Raw genomic sequence first — 23,556 nt, 5'->3', positions numbered from 1 at the left:
TCCTGAGTTAGGACTTCAGGGTTTGACCCAACAGAAATAGTGTAAATATAGCGCTGAGTGCTGTTCAGCAGAGCTGAGCATATATTATAAAATAAAAATACTACACCTATTTGAATTTTGAAATGAATTCACTTCACCTGTGTTTGTTTCAGTTGTGTTAGTGCCTCTTTGGTGTTTGTTTTCTATGAATGTTATAGCAAATTAAAATTAAGCCCATGCTTAAGTATTTTGCTGAGTAGGGCGGGACTTGTATGATGGAGTTTAGCGTGAGTTTTGCTGAATCAGCCCATATGTATACTAACAACTGGAGCCTGTGCTGGCTTTGAGTAGATCAGCGCAGCTGGTGCGGTTGGGATTGGATTACATTTACATTAGGGACAGTATTGAAAACACTAGTCAGAAAGAGGAAATAACAATGAAATTATAAGAACCACATGATTTAATTCTGAAAGGTCAGTAAGGATTCACAAAAGGGAGGTAAAAGGACACTGTATTAGAGAGAAAACTACAGTAAAAGCAAGGGCTTACCAAAAGGCATCCTTTTTCTTTCAGTTTTAAAACTGTACTTATTATTTCCTGGGATCTTTTGGCCTGGGCCCATGGGAAATAATGCTCATCACACAGCTCTCTACGTTCTGTTCAAAATCTAAATCTGCCACCAGTGTCATAAACTACTGCATTATTGGTGCCCTTCCACAAGAAAATAATATGAACGCCATTAATATTATCACAATTTTAAGCCAGTTGATAGAGCGTGAGATGAATTGAGTGTGCTCAGTTTTTAAACTCTAAGTACATCTTTTGCTGAAAATCTATTTTGTAACCAGTTATAGCAATAGCCTATGATGTGAAACCCAAAACCTCACATCAGACCCTATGCCTATGACAGCAATATTTCTTCTTCTTTCTCCAGCAATGGAAAAATACTACAGACACAAAACTTCTCTTAAGCAAGACTTTGGTTATTAGTACAATGATACCAATATCTGTACTGTACTGTAATGACCTAATTTTCAGCCCACTTCAAACACGCCTCTAATTCTGTGTTCACAAATGTTGGGCCTGCATTCTGTGCATACAAACACACACAAAATTGTGAAAATTTAGCATACAGTGGCTAATATTATCTCAAGCCCCAAAGGAGTGCACAACCCCAATACAGAGCCTGTAACTAGAAGATATTCAACTTATTCATATAGACAATGCATACATGTTTACTCTGTAATGAATAAAAAAAAATTTACTTTTTATTTTATTAAATAAGACATTTTGGCCCCAATTCAAGTTAATGTGACTACACTTAAAGTTTGACATTTGCTGAAGCACCTTGCACAACTGAGGCCTATATTTCTACACACTTTATACTTTTAAAACAGTGTTTAATAAACAATCCAATTTATTTCATACATAAAAACCTACAAAAGATATATAAAATTTATATATGAAATTACTGTATAACACTAGGGACAGCATGTTCATATTTTGATGCCTAAAGTTAGGAGAATTCCAGTGAATGACACAGCCATACACCAAGTGAGAAATTATTGCTACTTAGGAAGCGTCATTACAGAAAATGGAAGATCGGACACCAAAGTCAGCAGCAGAACAGCATGAGCAAAGAGACATTCTGGAAGAATAAACATCCAATAAGAGGAGACATAAGTCTGAAAACTAAATTCTGGCTTTTACAAACTTACATTTGGCCTGTGTTAAATTACAGCTGTGAAAAATGGACATTCAAACAATGCATAATAAAGAAATTACAATCCTTCAAAATATGGTGGTATAGAAGAATTCTGAAAATATCATGGACAGACTGCGTACCCAGTTAAAAAGTATTGGAGACAACTGGAAGTCAGCAAATGCTAGTCCTAGATCTTATAAAGAAAGTTTCAATTTGCAAGGCACATTTTAAGGGGTTCAGTTGGCAATCAGGCATATTTACAGGCACTGAAAGGAAAAGTTGATGGCTGAAGAACTTGAGGCCAAAAAAAGATATTATCTGGGCTTCAGGTTGATGGAAAGGGCTATTCCTCCTAAAAGAGCTTAGCAGTGGATCATACGAAATGGGCTGCCTAGGTTGCAAATCTCCAGTAATGGAGATGCCACATAAAAAGAAGAAAGTTAGGTACCTAAGTAAGAGATTTTTTTAGAGCTGTTGAGCACTTGCAGCTCCTTTTGGGTTCAGGTTAATTTTGAATTCTTTCCCAGCAACTTTTCCAATAAAGAAAAGTGTCCTTTCTACTTGAACATCCTCTGTTATGGTGTGGGTCTGATTCCTATGCATCCATCTGGCTGTTCACCTATTTATCTCTCTATGTGCTTTTGTGGCCTGACTCACTGCATTTCCTGAGCATCCCGAAGTATTAACAGAACAAATAATCACATCTCCTTTTCTTGTCTCTGTACGAGAACCAGCTTGATTAGTTTATGGCTTTAGTTAATATTGATTTGGGGGTGGCTGTATCAGAGTGAATGAGTGGCTTTTGGAGTGTGCAGGTATCTGCATGCATGTGTGAAGAACATATAACAGGCAGTCAAGCACATAGGGGGAGACATGATCTTTCAGGTATTTCCAAGCAATCCCAAGGAGGTCTTATGGACAGAGGTCAGGACAGAGACCTTGCACTGGACTCAGAATTCACTGGGGAGCCAGTGCAGAGACTGGAGCACTCAGATGATAGATTCACTGTGATCCGTACTGGTGAACGGACAGATTGCTGCATTTTGTAGAAATTGAAGCTTTTTCAGGGTGCCTAGTTTCATTCTTAGACATGAATTGCAGTGACTAACCTGGAGATTGTGACTGCAGTCACAGGCAGTCAAGCACATAGGGGGAGACATGATCTTTCAGGTATTTCCAAGCAATCCCAAGGAGGTCTTATGGACAGAGGTCAGGACAGAGACCTTGCACTGGACTCAGAATTCACTGGGGAGCCAGTGCAGAGACTGGAGCACTCAGATGATAGATTCACTGTGATCCGTACTGGTGAACGGACAGATTGCTGCATTTTGTAGAAATTGAAGCTTTTTCAGGGTGCCTAGTTTCATTCTTAGACATGAATTGCAGTGACTAACCTGGAGATTGTGACTGCATCAGCATGGCCTGCTCGGTGTTAAATAAGTTGAGTTGGAAATGTAAGTGAAAGTGTTTTGCTGTCATAACTATTTGGCCATCCAATAGCATCAAGGAGTGAAAAAGGCTACTGAGGAACTCAGCAATTTGAGATCAGATATCCTTCATAGAGAAGGCAATTGCTTAACATATATCTCTTCCTACCAGCATCATCTCAGTCTTGCCTGGGTTTAGTTTAGGCCTGCTTATCTTCCTGCTGGTCTGATGTCAGCTAAGTAATGAGAAGCCAGGAAAGCAGGATGAAAAAATGGTTTACATTTATAAAGCTGGGAGTGGTCTCTGGCACTTCAGCCTGTGTTGTCTCACCAGCTCTCTCAGTGGCTCCATATAGATGTTGAATAACATGGGGGAGAGGATCAGGTCTCGTGGGAGTGGGTTGGTGCCGTCTCTGGAGGTGAAGGAACAATTGCCCATAAGGACCCTCCGTGGCCAGTCTCAAAGGAAGGAACTGAGCCATTTTAGGGCATTTCTGTTCCTCCCGGCAACAGGAGTATTGCTGATCAGTGGTATCAAATGCCACAGAGAGGTCCTGCAGAAGGGGTCTGGATGCATATCTCTTGTCTATGGTCATGAGGAGGTCTTCTGCCAGGGCAGGAAATGTGGACTTTGTGCCATTCTCTGTCCTGAAGCCTGACTTGGGATTCATTACACTGGCCACTCACAGGTGGTGACAGAGACGGGTTTTTGCAAACTGCTCGACTGTCAAATTCAGATAGTAGTTTGCAAGGTCTCTAGCATCGAGTGGCGGTTGCTTTACTGTATGGTTGTCCTACTCTATGTTTTAGGGTGGGTGATAGATTACCATTCTCAGTCTTTATTAGGAGGGGACCCAGATACTCTCTTTCCCTCCTGGAAAGGTCAGGTCAGAGCCTCGGGGTATCTCTCATTTCTGTCCATGTGTCCATGATTTCTTCTGAGAGTCTCCAAATATTCAGTGTTACTATTATTATTTCTTATTTACACTGGGCCATAGGTGTGCCCACAGTCTGCCAGACAAATAATGCTCATTATTTTATTTGTATTGACTGTCCAGCTCAAGGCCATAAAATACAAAAACCCCAGCAAAAAATTACCACAGAAGCAGTTCCAAATACAAATAAAATCTCAGTGCATACATTCTTCTGATATATTCTGGGAAATGTACATTTACATGGAAATAATAAACAGAAGATCAACTGGAGATAGTTTCTGTCCTCAGTTGTGCAGACCGGGCTCCCATGAGGGTTACGTTAAAAGGGCCTGATTTTCAGAATGTGCTGAGAACCCACACTCGGATCATCAGGACTCTTTAAGGTATTGCACATTGGGCACCTAAAAATTTCAGCATGAAAAATCACTAGTCACTTTTGAAATCCCTGCCCTTAATTACTCAATAAATTACTAAATAAATGTAACAGCAGCCAAAATAAAGTAAAATTAGAAAAGGTTCAGTCATTTTATGGTAAAGATAATAAGAGACTTAGCGGACAAATATTCTTAGCCCAAACTTCCTATAATGATTTGGAAAAATATTGTATTCTACAATATTATTTTTGTAAGTTGAAAATTTGTGACTATTTCTAGTTTTTGACCAAAGCTACATACTGTAAAGTGACACTTTTTGGAACAATGATGCACCTTGTGTGCTGCTCTTGAATGGAAAATATGCAAAGAAGCGCCATTTGAATGCAAAGCTATGTTTCGTGTGGGACTACTTGTCTGAGTGAAGATTTGCATAGCTCACCAATGGATATAACCTTATAATTAATTTTTAATTAAAATACCTCTTGCCTTCTATAGATGGTTGTTACTATTACATGCTGTATAAAAAGGTCTGTATGTTTTTAAAATTGAATGATGGGTGTTTCATCCAAAGCGCCTCCAATTTGCTGATTTGGGAAACAGAGGAGACATCAAATTGTCATGTTTACATGAATTTGTGCCTTTCTAATAAATCTTCCCTCCCCCCCCACACACACACCTTTTCCTTTCCCTGCCCTTTCTGAACTGAATCAATGGTTTATTAATGATTTATTTTAAATTATCAGCATCTTATTAGAATATACATATTCTATGTCTGAATAATTTTAATTAGGATTATTTTTGTTGGCAAAAATTATAGAAATAAACCCTTATAACATGAAAATTAATTGGCTAATATTTGTAAATACTTCTATATTAGTTATTAAGGATTTCTTTCAAACAATCAAGAGTTTTGTCTGACAGCTTGGCATTAATTAAATCTCTGATACCTCCATAGAAGGGGCCAGATTTCTGTTCTCAGTTCCATCAGTGTAAATTTGAAGCAACTTCACTGACATCAGTGAATGTGGCATATCTTTAACACTTAATATCTAGCTGCTTATTTAGATGCCAAAGGGCTCGGTCCTGTAAACACATATTGAATAACTTTATTCACCAGAATAGTCCCATTGACGTCTGTAGGTTTACTTGGGTTAGTAATCTTATGCATATGCTGAAGATGGTTGGGTTTTGCTTTTATTTTCTTAAGGATCTCAGGCTCTAATTATGGATTTAGGTGCTGAACTTAAGTACTTAAGTTTGAGCACATTGCCCTTAAACACTCTGTGTCTCTGTTACCACAGTTCAAAAACAGGAATGGGAATTAATAAATGTTTGTACACTGTCTTGAAAATTAAGGCATGAAGGGGAGCCAAATATTTTAATAACTGTGCATTAGATTGTGTCACCAGCGTGAAGTTCTGCTTAAAAACTGAGGGCCAGATTCTCTAGTTTGCCATGTTTCTTTTGTGACCCTTACATGGCACAAAGTCAACTTAGAGCAGCTGGATGTTTGTATTGAAGAATTCCCTGCAGTAGGGGCAATTTCTCTTGCTACAAAGCAGGCAGAGCCAGCTCCATCACCTAACTGGAGTAAGAGGAGGTGAGGTAGGGAGGGGTTGCATCCGGGGTTGTGGAGGGTGGGAGGGATATGGGGGACAACAGCGTGTCAAAGAAGAAGGGAGGGGAGGGATTGCGCTACACCATTCTCAGTGCAGGATCAAGGCCCTCACGTAAAATTTCTGCACAGAAAGACATTTTTTTGAAAAGTCATGGGCATGCAAAAAGAGGTGGCCATAACTAAAACTTTCTGTAAATTTCACTTCAGTAGGCTTTCCCAGTGCCTGCAATAATTAGCATCTTTGTGCCTCTATCACAGTAGCATAAATGATAGCAGTGTGATACTTACTAAAAAGATTCCAGTTTCAATAATGCTATGAACATAGTTGTTTATTTTGGGCAATGCTAAAATAATATTAGTGGGAAACCTAGACTAATTGGTCTGTTGCTAAAGTAGCATGCAAGATAGGGAAGCTGAGCTGAGAACAGTTTTCTGCAAAACATAAATAAAGTAGGAAGTGGGTGCTCGTCTGTAACAAGCACTGTTGCAGCTTCTTTGTTTTACAGCCAGAGCTGCAAGCAAGCTCTTTTTAAAACCAATGAACTTACCCAGGTTCTCAGACAGAAGTGGCTAAATGTGATTGCTTTTGCTTTTTCAAATGTTTCCTACTAAAACTGAAAAATCTCAAGAAATTTGCAAAATTTAGTAAAAATATTTTTAAAAAGCTATGAAAATATGCACAATTTTACGGCAAATATTTTGTAATGCTTATTGAAATTCACAGAATTAGAATCAGTGAGATTGAATGTACTGTCTCTGCCAAAATAAAAAAAAAAAACATGAAATGTGTTTTTCCATTGTTGAAAAAAGGAGGTGCATGAACAATGGGAAATTCATGACAACTACCACTCATTTTCTTTGCTACCTCATTAACAAGTTGGTGACATCTAATTTCTGTGCACCTATCTTTTTCTCTTGTTCTCATGACTGTAGTCTCTAGTTCTCCCCATGTATTCCTGGATAATACACTTGTTGTGTGTGGATTTGAGGAAATGAAAGAGTTTGTACAGCATTTGTGTCTCTGGAAGGATCAAAAGTGAGGTTGAAGAAACAGGGGATGGAGACATTTCACTGTGCACTAGGCATAGACGACTCATGCCTCCCCATACTGGGGGGCACAATCTAAAGGACACGTGACTGCCCCAAGTGTCTCCCACCTCACCCTGTGGGACACCACGCTCTTCTCACTCCACATTACTTGTGAGGAGCGAGGGCTCTATCTTTCTCTCCCTGAGCCTCCCTCCTGCACTTCAGCTGCTCTCCCTGACAACCAGACGGAGAGTGAGATGGAGCTACTTCTGCCTGAGAGAGCTGGCTGGGGGGCATGCTCCCTGCCTGGGTTTGGCTGCCAAGAACAGGGGCCCAGTGAGCCGGAGCTCACCTTTCTGCCCCAGCATGCTTGGCCTCTGTCCCCAGCAGCCAAGCCCAGGCCAGGGAATAGGCCGCTGCTGCCTATGAGCCAGTCTCTCTCAGGCAGAAGCAGTAGAACATGCTGATGGGGAGGGGCAGGGAGAGGAGGACAGAGACCCTTTTCCTCCCCTCCCCTGGCAGGCCAATCTGGGGAGGGGGTATTTGGCCTTGCATCCCTCTCTCCCCCACGTGTTGCCTCTGTGGTGAAGCTGTTTGAAAATGTTTCCTCTTTTAAAAAAAAATTAATTTCAAAATACAAAACCTTTTGACTAGCAGTATAAATGGTTGGGGGGAGGGAGAAAATGTTTTTTGAGAACATGTCATAAAAATTGTCCCCACCTTCCCAAATTTTGAAATCAACCAGTTCTGCTGTCAGTTGGTTGGTGCCTGATGGGAGGTGCTGATCATCTTCATCTTTTCTTTACGCCAGTGAAGGTAGAAAACATTCAGTACTGATCAGGAGTGTTCCACAGCTCACAGGATCAGGCCTTGTGAGGCAGGTCAAGTGAATGTTTGATCGGGGCATCCATGGGGCTCTCCATTGTGGTATGTGTAAAAAGAAGGAACTTTTACTAGAACTGCAGGGAGGACAGAAAGATGTTAGAAATAAGGATGAGATTAGTGCAACTAATGAGGAGGCTTCTGAAATCAGTAAAGTAGGGATAAAATGCTGGACTTGATTGTTAGAGAGACAAGGTGATGAGGCAATATCTTTCATTGGACCAACTTCTATTGCTGAGAAAGACAAGCTGTCAAGCTACACAAAGCTCTTCAGGTCTGGGAAAGGTACTAAGAGCTTCACAGCTAACTACAAGATAGAACTGATAGTTTCACATAAATAGTTAGATTTCAGAATAGCAGCCGTATTAGTCTGTATCCGCAAAAAGAACAGGAGTACTTGGGGCACCTTAGAGACTAACAAATTTATTTGAGCATAAGCTTTCGTGGGCTACAGTCTACTTCATCAGATGCATAGAAAGGAACATATAGTAAGAAATATATATACAAACAGAGAACATGAAAAGGTGGAAGTAGCCATACCAACTGTAAGAGGCTAATTAATTAAGATGAGGTATTATCAGCAGGAGAAAAAAAAACTTTGATAGTAATAATCAAGATGGCCCATTTTAGACAGTTGACAAGAAGGTGTGAGGATATTTAACACGGAGAAATAGATTCAATATGTGTAATGAGAAGTGAGTACATAATAGGCAGGACCATTCAAGGAGAAATGGCCCATTAATACCCCTGTAGTCATAAGACAAGGAAGTTAGTGGGTTACAGATTGTTGTAATAAGCCATAAATCCAGTATCTTCATTAAGACCATGGTTTTTCATGTCTAGAAAAGTTATGAATTTAAGCTCCCAGGCTCATCTTTTTGAAGTGTTGTACAGGTTTCCTTTGAGAATGAGGAATGGTAGGTCAGATATAGAGTGATCGCTCTGTGAAAAGTGTTCTCCCACAGGTGATATGGTGTCTGTCTTCTATAATTTTCCTGTGTGAGTTCGAGAGTATAGTGATTGGTTTCATCCACACAGTTGTTATTAGGGCATTTAGTGCACTGGATAAGGTACAGCACATGGCGTGATAGGCATGTGTAGAAACCAAGGATTTTGAAAGGAGATATCTTCAGATTTTGCCTTTGTTGTTCTGGAAGGGTCTGGTGCTGCTTTGAGTTGGTGTTTCCTGATCTGGAGGGAGCTTGCTTCTGTTGATGAACTTGAAAGCTTGTCTGTCTCACCAACAGAAGTTGATCCAATAAAAGATATTACCTCACCCACCTTGACTTTCTAATATCCTGGGACCAAGACAGCTACAACAACACTGCACGGAACTTGTTTGTGTCACTTAGGCTGTGCTGCTTCTCCTACATCACTGTGTGGGGTGCAGGAAACTATCACTCGGTATGGCAGGCTAGCTGCATTGGCTGGTGTATAATGGGCTGACCCATGGTCCTACTTCCTCTCTGCCCTTTGAGGTGTGCTGGATCATCTGTGGAGGAACAGGGATAGAACATCCCCTACAGTCCCTAGAGTGCACAGTAATAAGGTGTCATACACATGCTGGTAAAAGACTAGTTTTTATTTACTAGTCCCCATCACCTGATAGGGATCAGGGGTTTACAGAAGGTCAATGTCCACTGATTGCAGTGGCTATTGTTACACAGGAGGCTGCAGTTCTGCTTGGCCTCTCTGTGCAAGCACTTCCTATGTAAACATGGAATAAGGGCAGGCACAATCTACCCCATGGAAGATACAGTACTCCTAGGGGCATCCTGTACCAAAAAAATTAAAATGCGGCACCAAAAATTTAAAATTCTGCACACAATATTTTAAAATACTGCAAAATTCTGCAAATTTTATTTGTCAAAATAACACTACATAATCATGCCAGTTTCAATTATTTTGGTAATGTATTTCAAAATACCTGTCAGCAAGTATGTCTGTAACAATACAGACACATAAAAATTCCCTGAGGAGTAGAGAGTTAAAGAAACCCCTATGAGAACCCAGTTCCTATTTTTCTGCCCCTTTCCCTGCCCCAGAGTCCAGCTGGGGAGCCAGACACCCACAACTCCTTTGCCCCCCCAGAGCCCAGCCACAGCCCCCCCCAGCCAATACACCTGAACCCCTCCTCCACAGAGCCCAGCCACGCCCCCACCAGGCTAGATACCCACCCCTTTCCTGCCCCCCCAAGAGCCCAGCCGTGGCCCTCAGCCCAGACACCCTCCCTTCTTCCCCTTCCAGAGCCCAAGGAACCAGAAGGAGAAACAGCCTAATGCTCGGTCCCAGGCTTGCACGGAGTTTCCTGCGCACTACCGCTTCCTTCTCCCAGGGCATGCTGGGAACTGCAGCTGTCAGAAACCTTCTAGCGTCCTCTCCCTCCCCCCAGCAGTGTCTTCTATGTGCGAGCTGGGCTTTCCCAGATCCAGTGATCCCTACTGGCAGCTAGCAGCACTGCAGCCCATTTCTGTGGGGAAAAGGAAATTCTGCATGCACGTTAATTTCTGCAAAATTCTGTGGGGCGCACTGGGGCAGAATTCCCCCAGGAGTAATACAGGAGTTGGGAACTGCATTTTGAACTGTAGTGATTGCTTACATGATATGGGATGGTTTTGTTCCAGAATGGTAGGAAGCAGAGATGTGTACTGGTGTTCAGTTGTATGTGAGTTGCTGGTGACCTTTTAAAACAGCTAACTAAATTATATTCATCTCCCCTTCACCACCCTTTCAAAAGCCTCTGTTAAAACAATACGAAAAGCCATATTCTCTTGTCTGTTACATCCACTAGAGCCCTTCACTGGCATAATGTCACTTATTCAGGTGATATAAGTCAGTGTGACGGTGCTAGATCTGGAACACATAACTGGCTTCCTGCACTCAGCCTGCACCCCTGCATCTTCAGCAGTGCACAACTGAGCCATAAGGATCTTGACAGAAAACAGGGAAGAAATGAACAATCACAGTTAAAGGTCCTATAGTACTTCTATTTCTAAGAAGTGGTGAATATGTTAAAGGAATTTTAATTATGAATGAATCTCTTCTGTTGTTTTCTGTCAGGCATCTAACATTCTACGACAGAAAGAAAAGAAAAAATAATGGAAAGCAGGGCTGGGTCCAGGCACCAGCATTCCAAGCAGGTGCTTGGGGCGGCAGTCTGTGAGGGGTGGCAGTTCCTGTGTTTTTGGCCCCAAGCAGCGTGCCGAATTGCCGCCACGGACGGCGGGGGCAATCCATGTGCCGTTAGGGCGACACGCGTTTCCACAGCAGTGGCAATTCGGCGGCAGCTTCTACGTTCAGCTGTCCACAGCGGCGCAGCTTCTGTCTTCCGGCTGAAGACAGAAGCTGCCGCCAAACTGCCAATATCACGTGCCACCCTAACAGCACACGGACTGCCCCCCACCGTCCGCAGCGGCAATTCGGCGCGCTGCTTGGGGCGGCAAAAACAGTAGAGCTGGCCCTGATGGAAAGTGACTGCTCCCCAGACATCGATGACTAACTGCCTGAATTTCTTAAAAGCAAACTTGTTTTTGAATTAGAAAGATGCATAATAATCGGTCAAATATTTACAATCTATGTTTGAGGTGTCCTGTAACTAAAAGTGTTCAAATGGATGAGTTTTATGCAATTTTTGTGAAAAATAGCCACGGTGCTTATGGAAAACAGTCTAGCAGGCTATGACTTTTTGAGACCACCTTCAGCCATGATTTATACCTGAAAAGTAGAGGTTCAAATGTAAATGAAAATCTTCTTTACTCTTATTTTACTGATCACTTTTTATTTCTCCCCGATTCAGGAAAACAAAAGTCCCATTGAAGTCAATGGAACTTAAGCAAGGCTTAAAATTAAGCACATGCTTAAGTGCTCTGATGTATCAGGTCCAGATTTCATTTTTATTTCAGAGTCTGATTCTGAAAGCCTACTCACAATGCTTAATAAGAAGTTCCATTAAAGCAAATTCAACTATTTGCATAGGAAAGAACCATCAGTGTAAATGTGACAGAATTAGGCCGTTGTGATTCAATTCATTATAAGAATTAGATGAATTCAGGGAGGACTTGGCTATTATTGACCATTCTTCAAGTGTCCCTAAATGTCCAAGTACCAGAAGCTGGGAATAGATGATAGGGGATGGATTGCTTGAAATTGACCTGTTATGTTCATTCCCTCTGAAGCATTTGGAAATGGCTACTTTCAAAAGACAGGATATTGGGCTAGATGGACCACTGGTCTGACCTGGCATGGACATTCTTATGTATATAGTTTCTCTTATTGCACTCATCACCATAGTATCTGAGTGCCTTCTAATAGTGCATTAAGCAGTGTGACTACACAGTTATCACGTTTTGTTCTTTCATCCTCTCCCCAGAGGAGATCCATGTGCAGTGGAGGGTCTTGTTGTGGTAGATATTTTGTTTTGTGTTAATATACATATTTCTATGTACTTATGTTAGAGAAGGCAAGGTCAAAGAAGTACACCTTGCACTCAGAGCAGAAGGTGATGAGTTCCTAGAGGAATTCATTTTGCAGTATCAGACCAGCCCCCGAGATCGTTCTCACTTTCACACAAACAAGCTCTACCCTTGCAATAGAAAGTTCCATTGTACCAGGGAAAGGGTTTAGTTGTCAACCAGGGTCTTCATTCCAGAGTTTTAGGTTTTCTTTTAAATATCCTGGGCCCAGGCCTTGGGGCACCTTGAAGATAAGGGCCACACCTAGAATTTGATTAAAAATTCTATGAGAAGCTAGTGTAGAGAGCAGAAGACAGATCTGATGTGCTCACAGTAGCCTGTGTTACTGAGGAGATGTGCTGCAGTGTTCTGTACCAGTGGGAACCTCCTAAGTGCTGAAGGCTTCATTCCAGGTATATCACATTGTTGTAATCTAGCCAAGAGGTGACAAAGGCATGAATAACTGAGGCCAGGTCACTTTCTACCAGGATGGGACAGAGTCTCCTAGCCGACTGGAGATAATAGAAAGAATTACTCATGGATGTTGCTATGTGAGAGCTCAGCATCAGTGAGAAATCAAAGAGCACTCCTCAACTATGGACTGAAATGAACAATTGTGAGTGTGTATCTTCAATCAAAGGTGATGGCATCCAGGGCCAGTGCAAGGAAGTTTTGCACCGTAGGCAAAACCTCCACCTTGCGCCACCTCCCCACTCAGGTAACCCCGCCCCCCCATGGCAGCTAACCACGCCCCCTGCCCTCTCCACCAGAGAAGCCCCCCTTCTGTGGCAGCTAACCCCACCCGCTGCCTCCTGGGGAGCCTGCTGCCCCCCCGCCCCCGCAGCAGCTACCCTCCCCCTGCAGCTAATCCCCCCTGCCCAGGGAGTGCTCCCTCCCGCACAGCTAATCCCTCCCACCCGGGGATCCTCCCCTCTGGGACAGCTAAACCCGCCTGGGGAGCTCCCACCCGGGAAGCCCGCCCCAGCTCACCTCCACTCCGCCTCCTCTGCTGAGCACGCCGGCACCGCTCTAATTCTCCTCCCCTCCCAGGCTTGCGGCACCAATTGGAGGAGAATTAGACCAGGGGCTGTGTGCTCAGTGGAGGAGGTGATCCTGGGGCTGAGAGCAGTTCCCCTGTGCACTCCCCCACTCCCCGTTAGTGCAGGCAGCCCTCCCTGCACCCCCTCACCCCAGTTCATCTCCACTTCACCTCCTCACTTGAGCAGGCTTTTAGGAGCCTTCAACTAGTTTGCCTAGTGGTTGCACCTGCCCTGATGGCATCATGATGGCAAACTCTTCAAAGTATTATCCTCTGCCCTCCATCACCACCTCAGTCTTGCTCAAGTTCAGTTTCAGCCAGCTGTTCTTCATTCATGAGCAGATCTTATCCAAGCACGGGGCCATCTTGCTAGTAGTGGTATGGTCATCTGTGGTGAAAGATAAGTGGAGCTATTTAGCTTCTGCATAGTTCTGAGTCCATGTTATATGACCAGTACACCTAATGGCTGAATGTTGAAAAGAACTGGAGAGAGATTATTCCTTGTGGGACTCCACAAGTGAGGGGTCTAGTGGTGGAGGTGCAATTTCACAAGTCTTGAGTTGGGACTCCTTTAGATGTGTCAAGAACTTCCTGATGAGTGAGTGTACTGACCTGTGGGAATGCAGCTGGGCTGTTGGTTGGTGGGTGCAGGTGGACTGGATCCATGCTCTTTGAGGAGGCTTCCCTATGTGTGTGTTTTTTTTCTGTGAAGTAGGATGATAATTCTTTGCAGCGCTTGGTACTTAGCTCTGATCTAGATTGTAGGTACTCAGGATTGCTGAAGAAATTTACGCCCTGGCCAGCTCCTTGGGGTGGGATTTGGCAGCTTTAATGGAGGCTGAAAGGAAGGTTCTCTTGACCTGTCACACAGCCTCAGCACAGGCTTTGAGGAATTTGTTACTCATCCTGTCTGATTCAGCTTTCATTTTCTGCCATCAGTGCTTGGCCTTCCACCCTTCTGTCTGGATCCGGTGCAGGACGTCTGAAATCCAAAGAGATCTGCAAAGGAGAGGAAGGAGTTATTTGGTGTGCCAGTGGCTGAGGCTAGTGCACAATGATAATGATTCACCAGGTCTTTGAATGGTGTTGATTTACATGTGCACCCACAATGATATTTCATTATTCCTTCTCTTTCTGTTTTACCTGAGCGTTCCCAGCTGACTCCAATTCCATCACTAATATAGCTCCTATGTATTAAACTTTCCATGCTGTATATTAAGACATGCAGAAACAGACAAATATGGAACTGAGGTTAATTCAAAGCATCCAATTAAAACAGAAAAGAAGCAGTATTGAAACATCATTATGGCTTAATCTGCAATCACTGTGGACCTGATTCTGTCAGCACTAGTTCCACTGAGTGGTATTCTCCTACACGAAGAGTCCAATTAATTTCAATACTAGAATGGAATATTTTCCACCCACATTGGTTTCAGTTTGCACAAGTGTGGATGAGTACACAAGGTGCAAGACAGGAGATAATGAGGCCTACAGAGAGAAAAGAAAAAAGAAACATTCTGAGTATAAATGTGATTACTTAGTATATGTTAAGTGCTAACAGTGTGCTAGTACAAATCATGAAGAGGTAATAATTGGAGATATACTAATCTCCTAGAACTGGGAGGAACCTTGAAAGGTCATTGAGTCTAGCCCCCTGCCTTTACTAGCAGGACCAATTTTTGCCCCAGATCCCTAAGTAGCCCACTCAAGGATTGAACTCACAACCCTGGGTTTAGCAGGCCAATGCTCAAACCACTGAGCTATCCTTCCCCCATCATTTTACAGCTTTTTCTCAATGCTGAGCACATAGGTCCACTAGAAGTCAAAGAAATGGTGGGAGGGGAATGTGATTGTGTAATTTAAGACTGCACAAGAGGGCAGAATTAAGGTTGCATAGGGTAAAATAATGAAAAAGCTGATATGGGATTCAATTAATAAAGAACTAAAGGATAGGGCTATAATTAATGCCAATTAATGTGATTCTATTGAAAATAGGTTTTGTCAAACAAAACTGATTCATTCACTGATGAGATTACAAGTTTGGCTGACAAAGGTAATTGCATAGTTGTAATATACTTAGACTATTGTAAGGAGTTTGGTTTAATATTGCAGGACATTCTGATTAAAAAACTAGCACTACACGATATCAATAAAGCACAGGGAGAAAACGTTGGGCACTGAAAAGCTCTCTAATATAGCAGAGAAAAGCATAACAAGAACCAATGACTGGAAGCTGGAGCCAGACAAATTCAGATTAGAAATTATTCAAAGTTTTTTAACTATGAGGTTAATTAACCATTGGAACAAACTACCAAGGGAAATGGTGAATTCTCTATCTCTTGATGTCTTCAGATCAAGAATGTTAGCACGTGCGAACTGGTATTATTCAGAGGTTTATAACTTGGCCAGATTTAGGTGGATTTTCACAGGGACAGCAAAGAATATATCCCTAACACCAAAGACACACACACACACACACACACACACACACTCCTCCAAATTAGAAGTCCCTGCTCCAAATGAATGACAGTGGCAGAGCTTCTCAATGAAACAATTGTAAGATTTTCTTATCATGAACAAAACAATGTATTTTCCCTAATTTCATTCACAGTTACAGATGAACCATTGTTGTTAAAACCCTCCAAAAAATTCAGTGTGAGGCAGATGCCTGGCATGGGAAATTTCAACCCATGTTTAAAGTTTGATACAGTTATACGCAACTGAAAATGGGGTCCTAAAATGGAAAAAAAATATCAGCATTAATTTTGGGCTTTACTATCAGCATCACCTATTATAATTATTTAATGTTGGCTGGTGTGCTGATACTACAGACTATCATGCTGACCAGTATTGCCTAATTGTTTCCTGGTATGTGACGTTCCCCTCTGGTGGTATCTGGACCGGTGATCTGCTAGGAAACCAGCCTTGCCTTGCTGTGCTGTGAGAACCCCTACTCCTGGGCTGTTCGCACACAGCCTCTAGGAAATAAGCTACTCCTTGGATTGTGCATCCAAATAACAGTAGCCAATATCTTCAGTCCCAGACACAATCCTAGGAACCTCCATCTTGCTGGATGCTGCAAGCTTATATGAGTTCATTAATTTAACAAAGAAATTGATATGTACCGGGCTTGTTATCCCAAGGGGAGCCTCTGACACACTTCAAACCATATGCACTGCTTCAGGTAGAATAAACAAATATATTTATTAACTATAAAGATAGATTTTAAGTGATTATAAGTCAAAACATAACAAGTCAGATTTGGTCAAATAAACTAAAAGCAAAACACATTCTAAGCTGATCTGAACACTTTCAATGCCCTTACAAACTTAGATGCTTCTCACCACAGGCTGGCTAGTTGCTCTTCAGCCAGACTCTCCCCTTTGATCAGCGCTTCAGTTGCATGATGGTGGGTGTCTATAGCTCTAGGTGGAAGAGAGAGAGAGCGTGGCAAATGTCTCTCCCTTCTGTCATGTCCTTTCTTCCCTCTTGGCATTGTCCTCCTCACACTTCAGGGTCAGGTAAGCATTACCTCATCGCAGTTCCAAACTGACCAAAGGAAGGGGGGTGACTCCCTCGAGAATCTAACCGATTCTTGTGTTGCTGCCTAGGCCAACGTCATTTGCTCCTGTGAAGTTGGGCTGGGTTTGTCCCATACATGCCCTAATGAAGTGTGAACTGCCTCCCTGTTCTTGGAGAGCTTTTGCCTGGGCTTGCTTTAAGCCATGAGGATACATTTTCAGCCTCATAACTATATATATATGAAATTATAACTATAACATTACTGTAACAATTACTTTAACATCACTATAACAACCATGCTCAGTGCATCATGAGCCTTCGGAGGACACCCAACATGACAAACTTTGCATTGGATACCACACAACCATTTTATAAAGATGAACACGGGGATGTGGGATGTTCCCCCGAGCATCACACTGTACCTATCACACTGTACCTACAGAGCATCACACTGTATCTATCTGTTGTCTCTTATCTTACACTTAGACTGTAAATTGTTTGAAGCAGGGACCATCTTTTTGTTCTGGGTTTGTACTGTGCCTAGCACAATGGGGTCCATGGCTGGGACTCCTAGATGCTGCGATAATACAAATAATATCTGCCTAGATATGTGTTATAAGGCACCATGCACATCTATGGTCTTTAAATAACATGTTAATTTCTGGGTATGTGTCCTATTAATATGTTATACAGTATCTAGAGTTTATCTAAACAAGCAATTTTTTGTCTTTGGATCATCTTGAGTTGTTAACTAGGTAAATTGTCTTTGTTTTTTGGTTTTAGGCTCTAACAAAGAAGTCGTTAAACAGGTCTCCCACTCAGTGCTCTCCTCACCTCTACTTCTGCCCTCCCATTCTGCTACACAGACACCACCTCCTCCTCCTCCTCCTCCTTCTGCTTCTCACCCATCAACACAAGCACCACCAGTTCCCAGCCTACCTCCCAGAAACATCAAACCCAGCTCTGATCCCTTGTAAGTGAACATGAAATCTGTTTTGCTTATATTTTGCCTTTACTTTCCAGTTCATGTCTATCACGGGAGACCAACATGCTCAGGCAGTGGCAGTTTAAGGCTAGCTCCCAGATGCCTGGAGACTCAACCTGTCATGCCACATTGAGTGTGCTATTAAAGTGATTGAAAGTCTTTACATGAACTATAATGGAATTTGTATTGGGCCCTAGCTGATGAGACCTTCAGCTCAGCTGACTGCTGCCAGCCCCTGGAAATATACTATCAAATCCCTTCTTCCCACTCTGCAGGTGATGGTGGGGAAAAAACTCCTTCCATGTCCTGTATCACAAAGGTATAAGGGCAGGTGCTCTGTCCTCTCCTTTATGTGTAGGGAGTATGTAGTCCAGCCAGCAGCAGCAACTGAGAACCTTACTCCAGAACTCTGGGCCAATGGCAGAGGAGGGAAGAGACAGAGAAGCCAATGGCCACCAGCTGGTGCATACCAGGCAAAAGGGCTGGGGAGAGTCAATGAGACTGCATACGTGAGACAGGAACTTGGCTCATAGTTTTAAATTTCGGAGCCTCTATTACCCATTGTGGTGCTATTTTCATGCTCTTCTCAAATTTGGCTTGCCAAGTCAGGACCTGCTGGCAGCCAAAGGGTTAAAGGCATGTGTAACTAAAGTGAAAAGGAAAATGGAAGCAGGTTCAGCATTCAGAATAAGCAAGTTTGCGGTAAACAACGTATTGCACACATAGAGTGTCTATCAGACATAAGAGGTTTCTGTCTTACCACACAGCATACTGTATGTTGCTACTGATGATGTGAAAGCACACAGTCTAAAGAGGCTGCTGTTCTTCAACTTGAGAAACATTTTCAGATAGAAAATTCTCCTGAACCCAAACAAATAGATATACTGAGTATGAACTGCATTAAGTGCTCCATCTAGTGGCCAGAGAGCAGCTAAACCACAGCAGGTTCTGCGGCCTCTATAAGAAGCATTCCTGTACATTCTCCTTCCTGTCTGCTTAAGATTCAAGCTTCTTCTCTTTGCCTGCAAGGACCTGTGTAACATGCAAATATATGTTGCTATGCTTATGCATCTGCAGAGATTATTAGGGTTCCAAACCCCCAAACAGATTTCTGACTATACTGTCTGTCTGTCCGTCTACCAAATTACTGTGTTTATACCACACTTGTATATGAGTGCCTTTGGCTCATTTATTTTCTCATTTTTTTATATTCAGAGTCAAGATGCCACCATGTAAAAACCAGAGCATGCTTAATCCATTATGGGAATCTCAGCTGTACTTAAACACAGATCTAAACTCTGTATTGTTTAGGGCTGAAAGTAAACAGACTATCCAGTCAATGTCCCAAATACTTGGCACGTGCAGCAGAACAAAGCTAAATGAAGGTATAATTATAGGAACTGTCTTCTCAGATTTCACATTTTCTTTTCGTATTCACAGAAGTCCAGACAATGAACAAAGTTACGATGATGTTGAATTTGGTTCAGATGGTAAGAATACATTTTAACTAATAGCAACCATTTAAGAATTAAGTATATTGTATTTATAATACAAGTGACTGGCATAAATATTTATGGTGTTATTGAACTGCAAGTCATATTTTGCAGTGGTGTATGTTCTATAACAGCAGTAACCACTCCACAATCAACATGGCAGGCACTTTCTCTTAGAAAGTCTTGTTTTAGCACCTGCGTAACTTCGGCTTGAAAGGTTTGCTGAGCCTAATAATTTTCAACGCTGATCTGGAATCAATACTCTTTTTTCAGAGTATCAGAGGGGTAGCCATGTTAGTCTGGATCTGTAAAAAGCTGCAAAGAGTCCTGTGGCACCTTATAGACTAACAGACGTATTGGAGCATGAGCTTTCGTGGGTGAATACCCACTTCGCCAGATGCATGTCATCTCCCATTTCGCAAATCTCCCATTTCCACTTTCCATTGACATGCATCCGACGAAGTGGGTATTCACCCACGAAAGCTCATGCTCCAATATATCTGTTAGTCTATAAGATGCCACAGGACTCTTTGCTCTTTTTTCAGAGTTAGTTATTGTGTTCTCATGAAACATGCATTGCTTTTCTACTGGATAAAAGTAATTGGCTTGTTAGGTACTATCGTCACTTTGCCATCTGCCTGAGCAAGGGCCAGCACATAGTTGTGTTGTACAGGAGTAGCCTGAGAAGCAGATTATGACTCTCTCTCCTGGTCTTCCCTAGGAAGAAAGTAAACTGTGGCAGGCCTATACCAGCCACAGTGTACCTCACCCAGTGTTCTGGCCAGCACAGCATGTAATGGGGTGGAGATGAAGCCTGCTACCCACTTGCACAGCCTGGGAAAATCAGCAGCTCTGCCTAGCCTTCTCTTCCTATGCTGCAGGCCATAGCATAGCTAGCATGCACAGGAGGGTACAGGCCTTATGCCTCCATACTCCCTGCTATGGCTGTGCACTAGCCCTATGTGACCAGTGTAAGATTTTATGTTCTTAACTCTTCACTTCCTTGCTTGTAAGGGATTGGATTTTTGTAAACTAATATGATAGGCAAGGCCACTGTTGTCTCTGAGGAAGTTTTAAAGTTAACATTCTGGTTGGGGGTGTATGTGATATAATACACACTATGGCAGATGAAGTGAAAGTCCTTAAATCAGATACTGTTAGAAGTTTACAAAGTACCACAGTAGGAAGTTTAGTTCATCCTGATTAGTTTGCATTCTTATCCTCATTAAAACAGATAAGATTCATTATAAATCTATATTTGGCACTAGTTAAGGTACAACTGTGTCCATATAGTTAGCACCAGCACGAGACACTTTTTCTACAAAAGAAAATAATAGTCTGTTTGTTTGTATTTTTGGTCATTCAGGTCATGGAAATACAGATGGGGTAAGTATTATTCCTTATAACACACTGAAAACATATTCTTTCCAATACATCACTGCATTAGAAAAGCCAGTTTGTTGCAGAATAGATCCAGCATACTGCTGATAAATTGCAGAATTGTAAAGGGCAACAATGAAAGTGGCTGAATCCAGAACAAAAGTGGGACTAATAATAAGGCTGGCCAGAAACCAAAAAGTTCACAGAATCTCCCATTTCCACTTTCCACTGGCATTTCAGTTTCACTGAAGTTTTCCAGAGATATAGGCCTATTTCATCAAGGTACTCAATCACATGCCTAATTTTAAGCATGTGACTATCCCTGTTGATTTCAGTGGAACTACTCATATGCTTAAAATTAGGCACGTGATTAAGTACCTCACTGAATCAGGGCCTTAGTGGCTTGCCCAAGGTTACACAATAAATCTCTGGAAGAGTCAGGAACAGAACTCTAATCAAAGCCCTATTCCAATATCTTCAATAGCTTTTCCTCCCTCAATGCATCATGTCCCATAATTAGTTTTTAACCCCAGTGGTCCCTTTCAAGCCATGCCATCTTTCAGATACAGTGTAACCAAAGTTGCAGCACAGAGTCTCACTTCATAGTAAACAATCAGTGTGTGTGTGTGTGTGTGTGTGTCTGTGTGTGTGTGTGTGTGATAGGAAGGAGGCTGAGTTTTATTTTATATCTAGATAGATAGATAGATAACAACCAAGGTCAGAACAGAACAAATACTTATTTGAACAATTTAGTACAAAGGTGGCCAACATGAGCCTGAGAAGGAGCCAGAATTTACCAATGTACATTGCCAAAGAGCCACCGTAACATGTCAGCACCCCCTCATCAGCTCCACCCCTCCCCCCCATTCCCAGCACCTTTCACCCACCGGCAGCCCCTCCTCCTCCCTCCCTACACCTCCCGATCAGCTGTTTTGTGGCATGCAGACTCCAAGGGGGAGGAGTGAGGGCATGGCAGGCTCAGGGGAGGGGGCAGGAGGGGATGGAGTAGGGGCAGGGCCTGTGGCAGAGCCAGGGGTTAAGCAGTGAGCAGCCCCTGGTACACTGGAAAGTTGGCCCCTGTTGCTCGAGCCCCGGAGTCAGTGCATATACAAGAAGCTGTATATTAACTTCTGAAGAGCCGCATGTGGCTCCAGAGCCACAGGTTGGCCACCCCTTGAATTTAGTAATTTGGGCTTGAAAAGATTAAATGTATTTTCAAATTATTTTTCTGCTTTAATGTATGTCTGTTTGTATCTAGCTATAAAATTGAACTCCAGAGTATTTGGGCCATTGGAGACTGAATCATGATTAATTTTTCTTATAGGGTCAAGAGAGTGATGGAGAGATGTATGAAGATATCAATGACATCAGGTATCGAATCTAACGTATACAGCTATAATCCATTGTGTCTTTGTTACTGAATGAAGAAACAGATCACTAGGAAATATACTTCATCTGGCCCAGAAGCTTGACTGCACTGCAATCTTGGGCTCCATCCACCTTAATCATCTTCCCTAAAGAAAGCACATCAGTTTACAGGTTAACTCCCTCCTAAAACTAGATGTAGCAGGCAGGTGGAGGTGCTTCCTCAGATGAAGTCCTGTGACTATTTTGAATTGGGTAGCAAAAGAGCTTGCTCCTCAGCTCTTTGGAACATGGCTGAGCTGCTGCACATAGTCACTGCCTGAAATGGGAACAAAATGTACCACCATCACCCCAGTACTAGTTGAATTATTTTGTTGTTCTCAAAGTGAATTTTAATAGAGCTCATGACACTATTAGAGTGACATCTCCACGGATCTGAAACCCACTATGTGTCCACAGAGCAGGGACGGTACAGACAGCAGAAATGCAAACTTCCCTCCCAGTGAACTGCTGCAGTGCCCCACATCAGAATGGACCAGCAGCCTACCTCACAACCTCCTAAGACCCACATGTGGGAAGCAACCTGTGACAGAGACCCAAAATGAGGGACACACAAAAATAACTCATGCAGGAAAGCTAAAGCACTGTGGAAGGCTTGTCTTTTGGGTAGTTTCATGATTCTTTATTTCTAAGGCAAAATGATTTTCAACAATAAAAGTGAAGGGGAGACAAAGTCTGCGTGGAACATAGGTAATGTTGAGGCTGAAATGAGAGATGGCTCTCAAAATGAGGTGCATTTGAGTTGTACGTAGGGTAATGCTGTAGTTCAACCTCTGGGCCCATTCAAGTCAGTTCAACAGAAGCACACCAAAAATGGGGGCTACGTTATACCTGTGAGACTCTTTGCTGTGCAGTGGGGAAGAACATCATTAGGGACAGTGCTTCCAGGGCGCTGGGGAGTAACAAGCCTTGCTACACATTCCAATGCTATAGTCCTCTCTATTCCACCCCAGGGCTCACCTGCTGGTGCTGTCCAGCATGCAGGAGCAGGGCCTTGCCTCTCAGACATGTCCTACACTGCAATTAAAAAGCCATGGGTGGCCTGTGCCAGTTGATATGGGCTCCTGGAGCTCAGGCTAAGGGGCTGTTTAATTGTGGTGTAGACATTCAGGTTCAGTCTCAGGCTCGGGCTGGAGCCTGGGTTCCAGGACCTGTGAGGTTGGAAAGTCCCAAAGCTTGGGCTATAGCCTGAACCTGAATGTCTACACTGCAGTTAAGCAGCCGCTTAGCCCAAACCCCCTGAGCCCAAGTCAACTAGCATGGGCCAGCCACAGGTGTCTACTTACAGTGTAGACATACCCTCTGGGGCTAC

At 42.7% G+C, this 23,556-nt stretch overlaps 1 protein-coding gene across 5 annotated transcripts in view; it reads left to right on the top strand.

Moving 5' to 3' along the window:
• Positions 1–23,556, top strand: part of FYB1 (FYN binding protein 1) — a 136,836-nt gene that overhangs the window by 73,533 nt on the left and 39,747 nt on the right. For all 5 annotated transcript variants that reach the window (XM_050946915.1, XM_050946916.1, XM_050946918.1 and 2 more), the window contains exons 3-6: positions 17,745–17,934; positions 19,387–19,436; positions 20,806–20,825; positions 22,144–22,190. In XM_050946915.1, coding sequence (XP_050802872.1) covers positions 17,745–17,934; positions 19,387–19,436; positions 20,806–20,825; positions 22,144–22,190 — 307 coding nt within the window. The remainder of the gene's footprint in view (positions 1–17,744; positions 17,935–19,386; positions 19,437–20,805; positions 20,826–22,143; positions 22,191–23,556) is intronic.

Source organism: Gopherus flavomarginatus, chromosome 3 (genome assembly GCF_025201925.1).
Source record: "Gopherus flavomarginatus isolate rGopFla2 chromosome 3, rGopFla2.mat.asm, whole genome shotgun sequence".
NCBI classification, from domain to species: Eukaryota; Metazoa; Chordata; order Testudines; family Testudinidae; genus Gopherus; species Gopherus flavomarginatus.
Note: the sequence above shows the minus strand (reverse complement) of the source record. Positions and strands in the feature narration are given on the sequence as shown.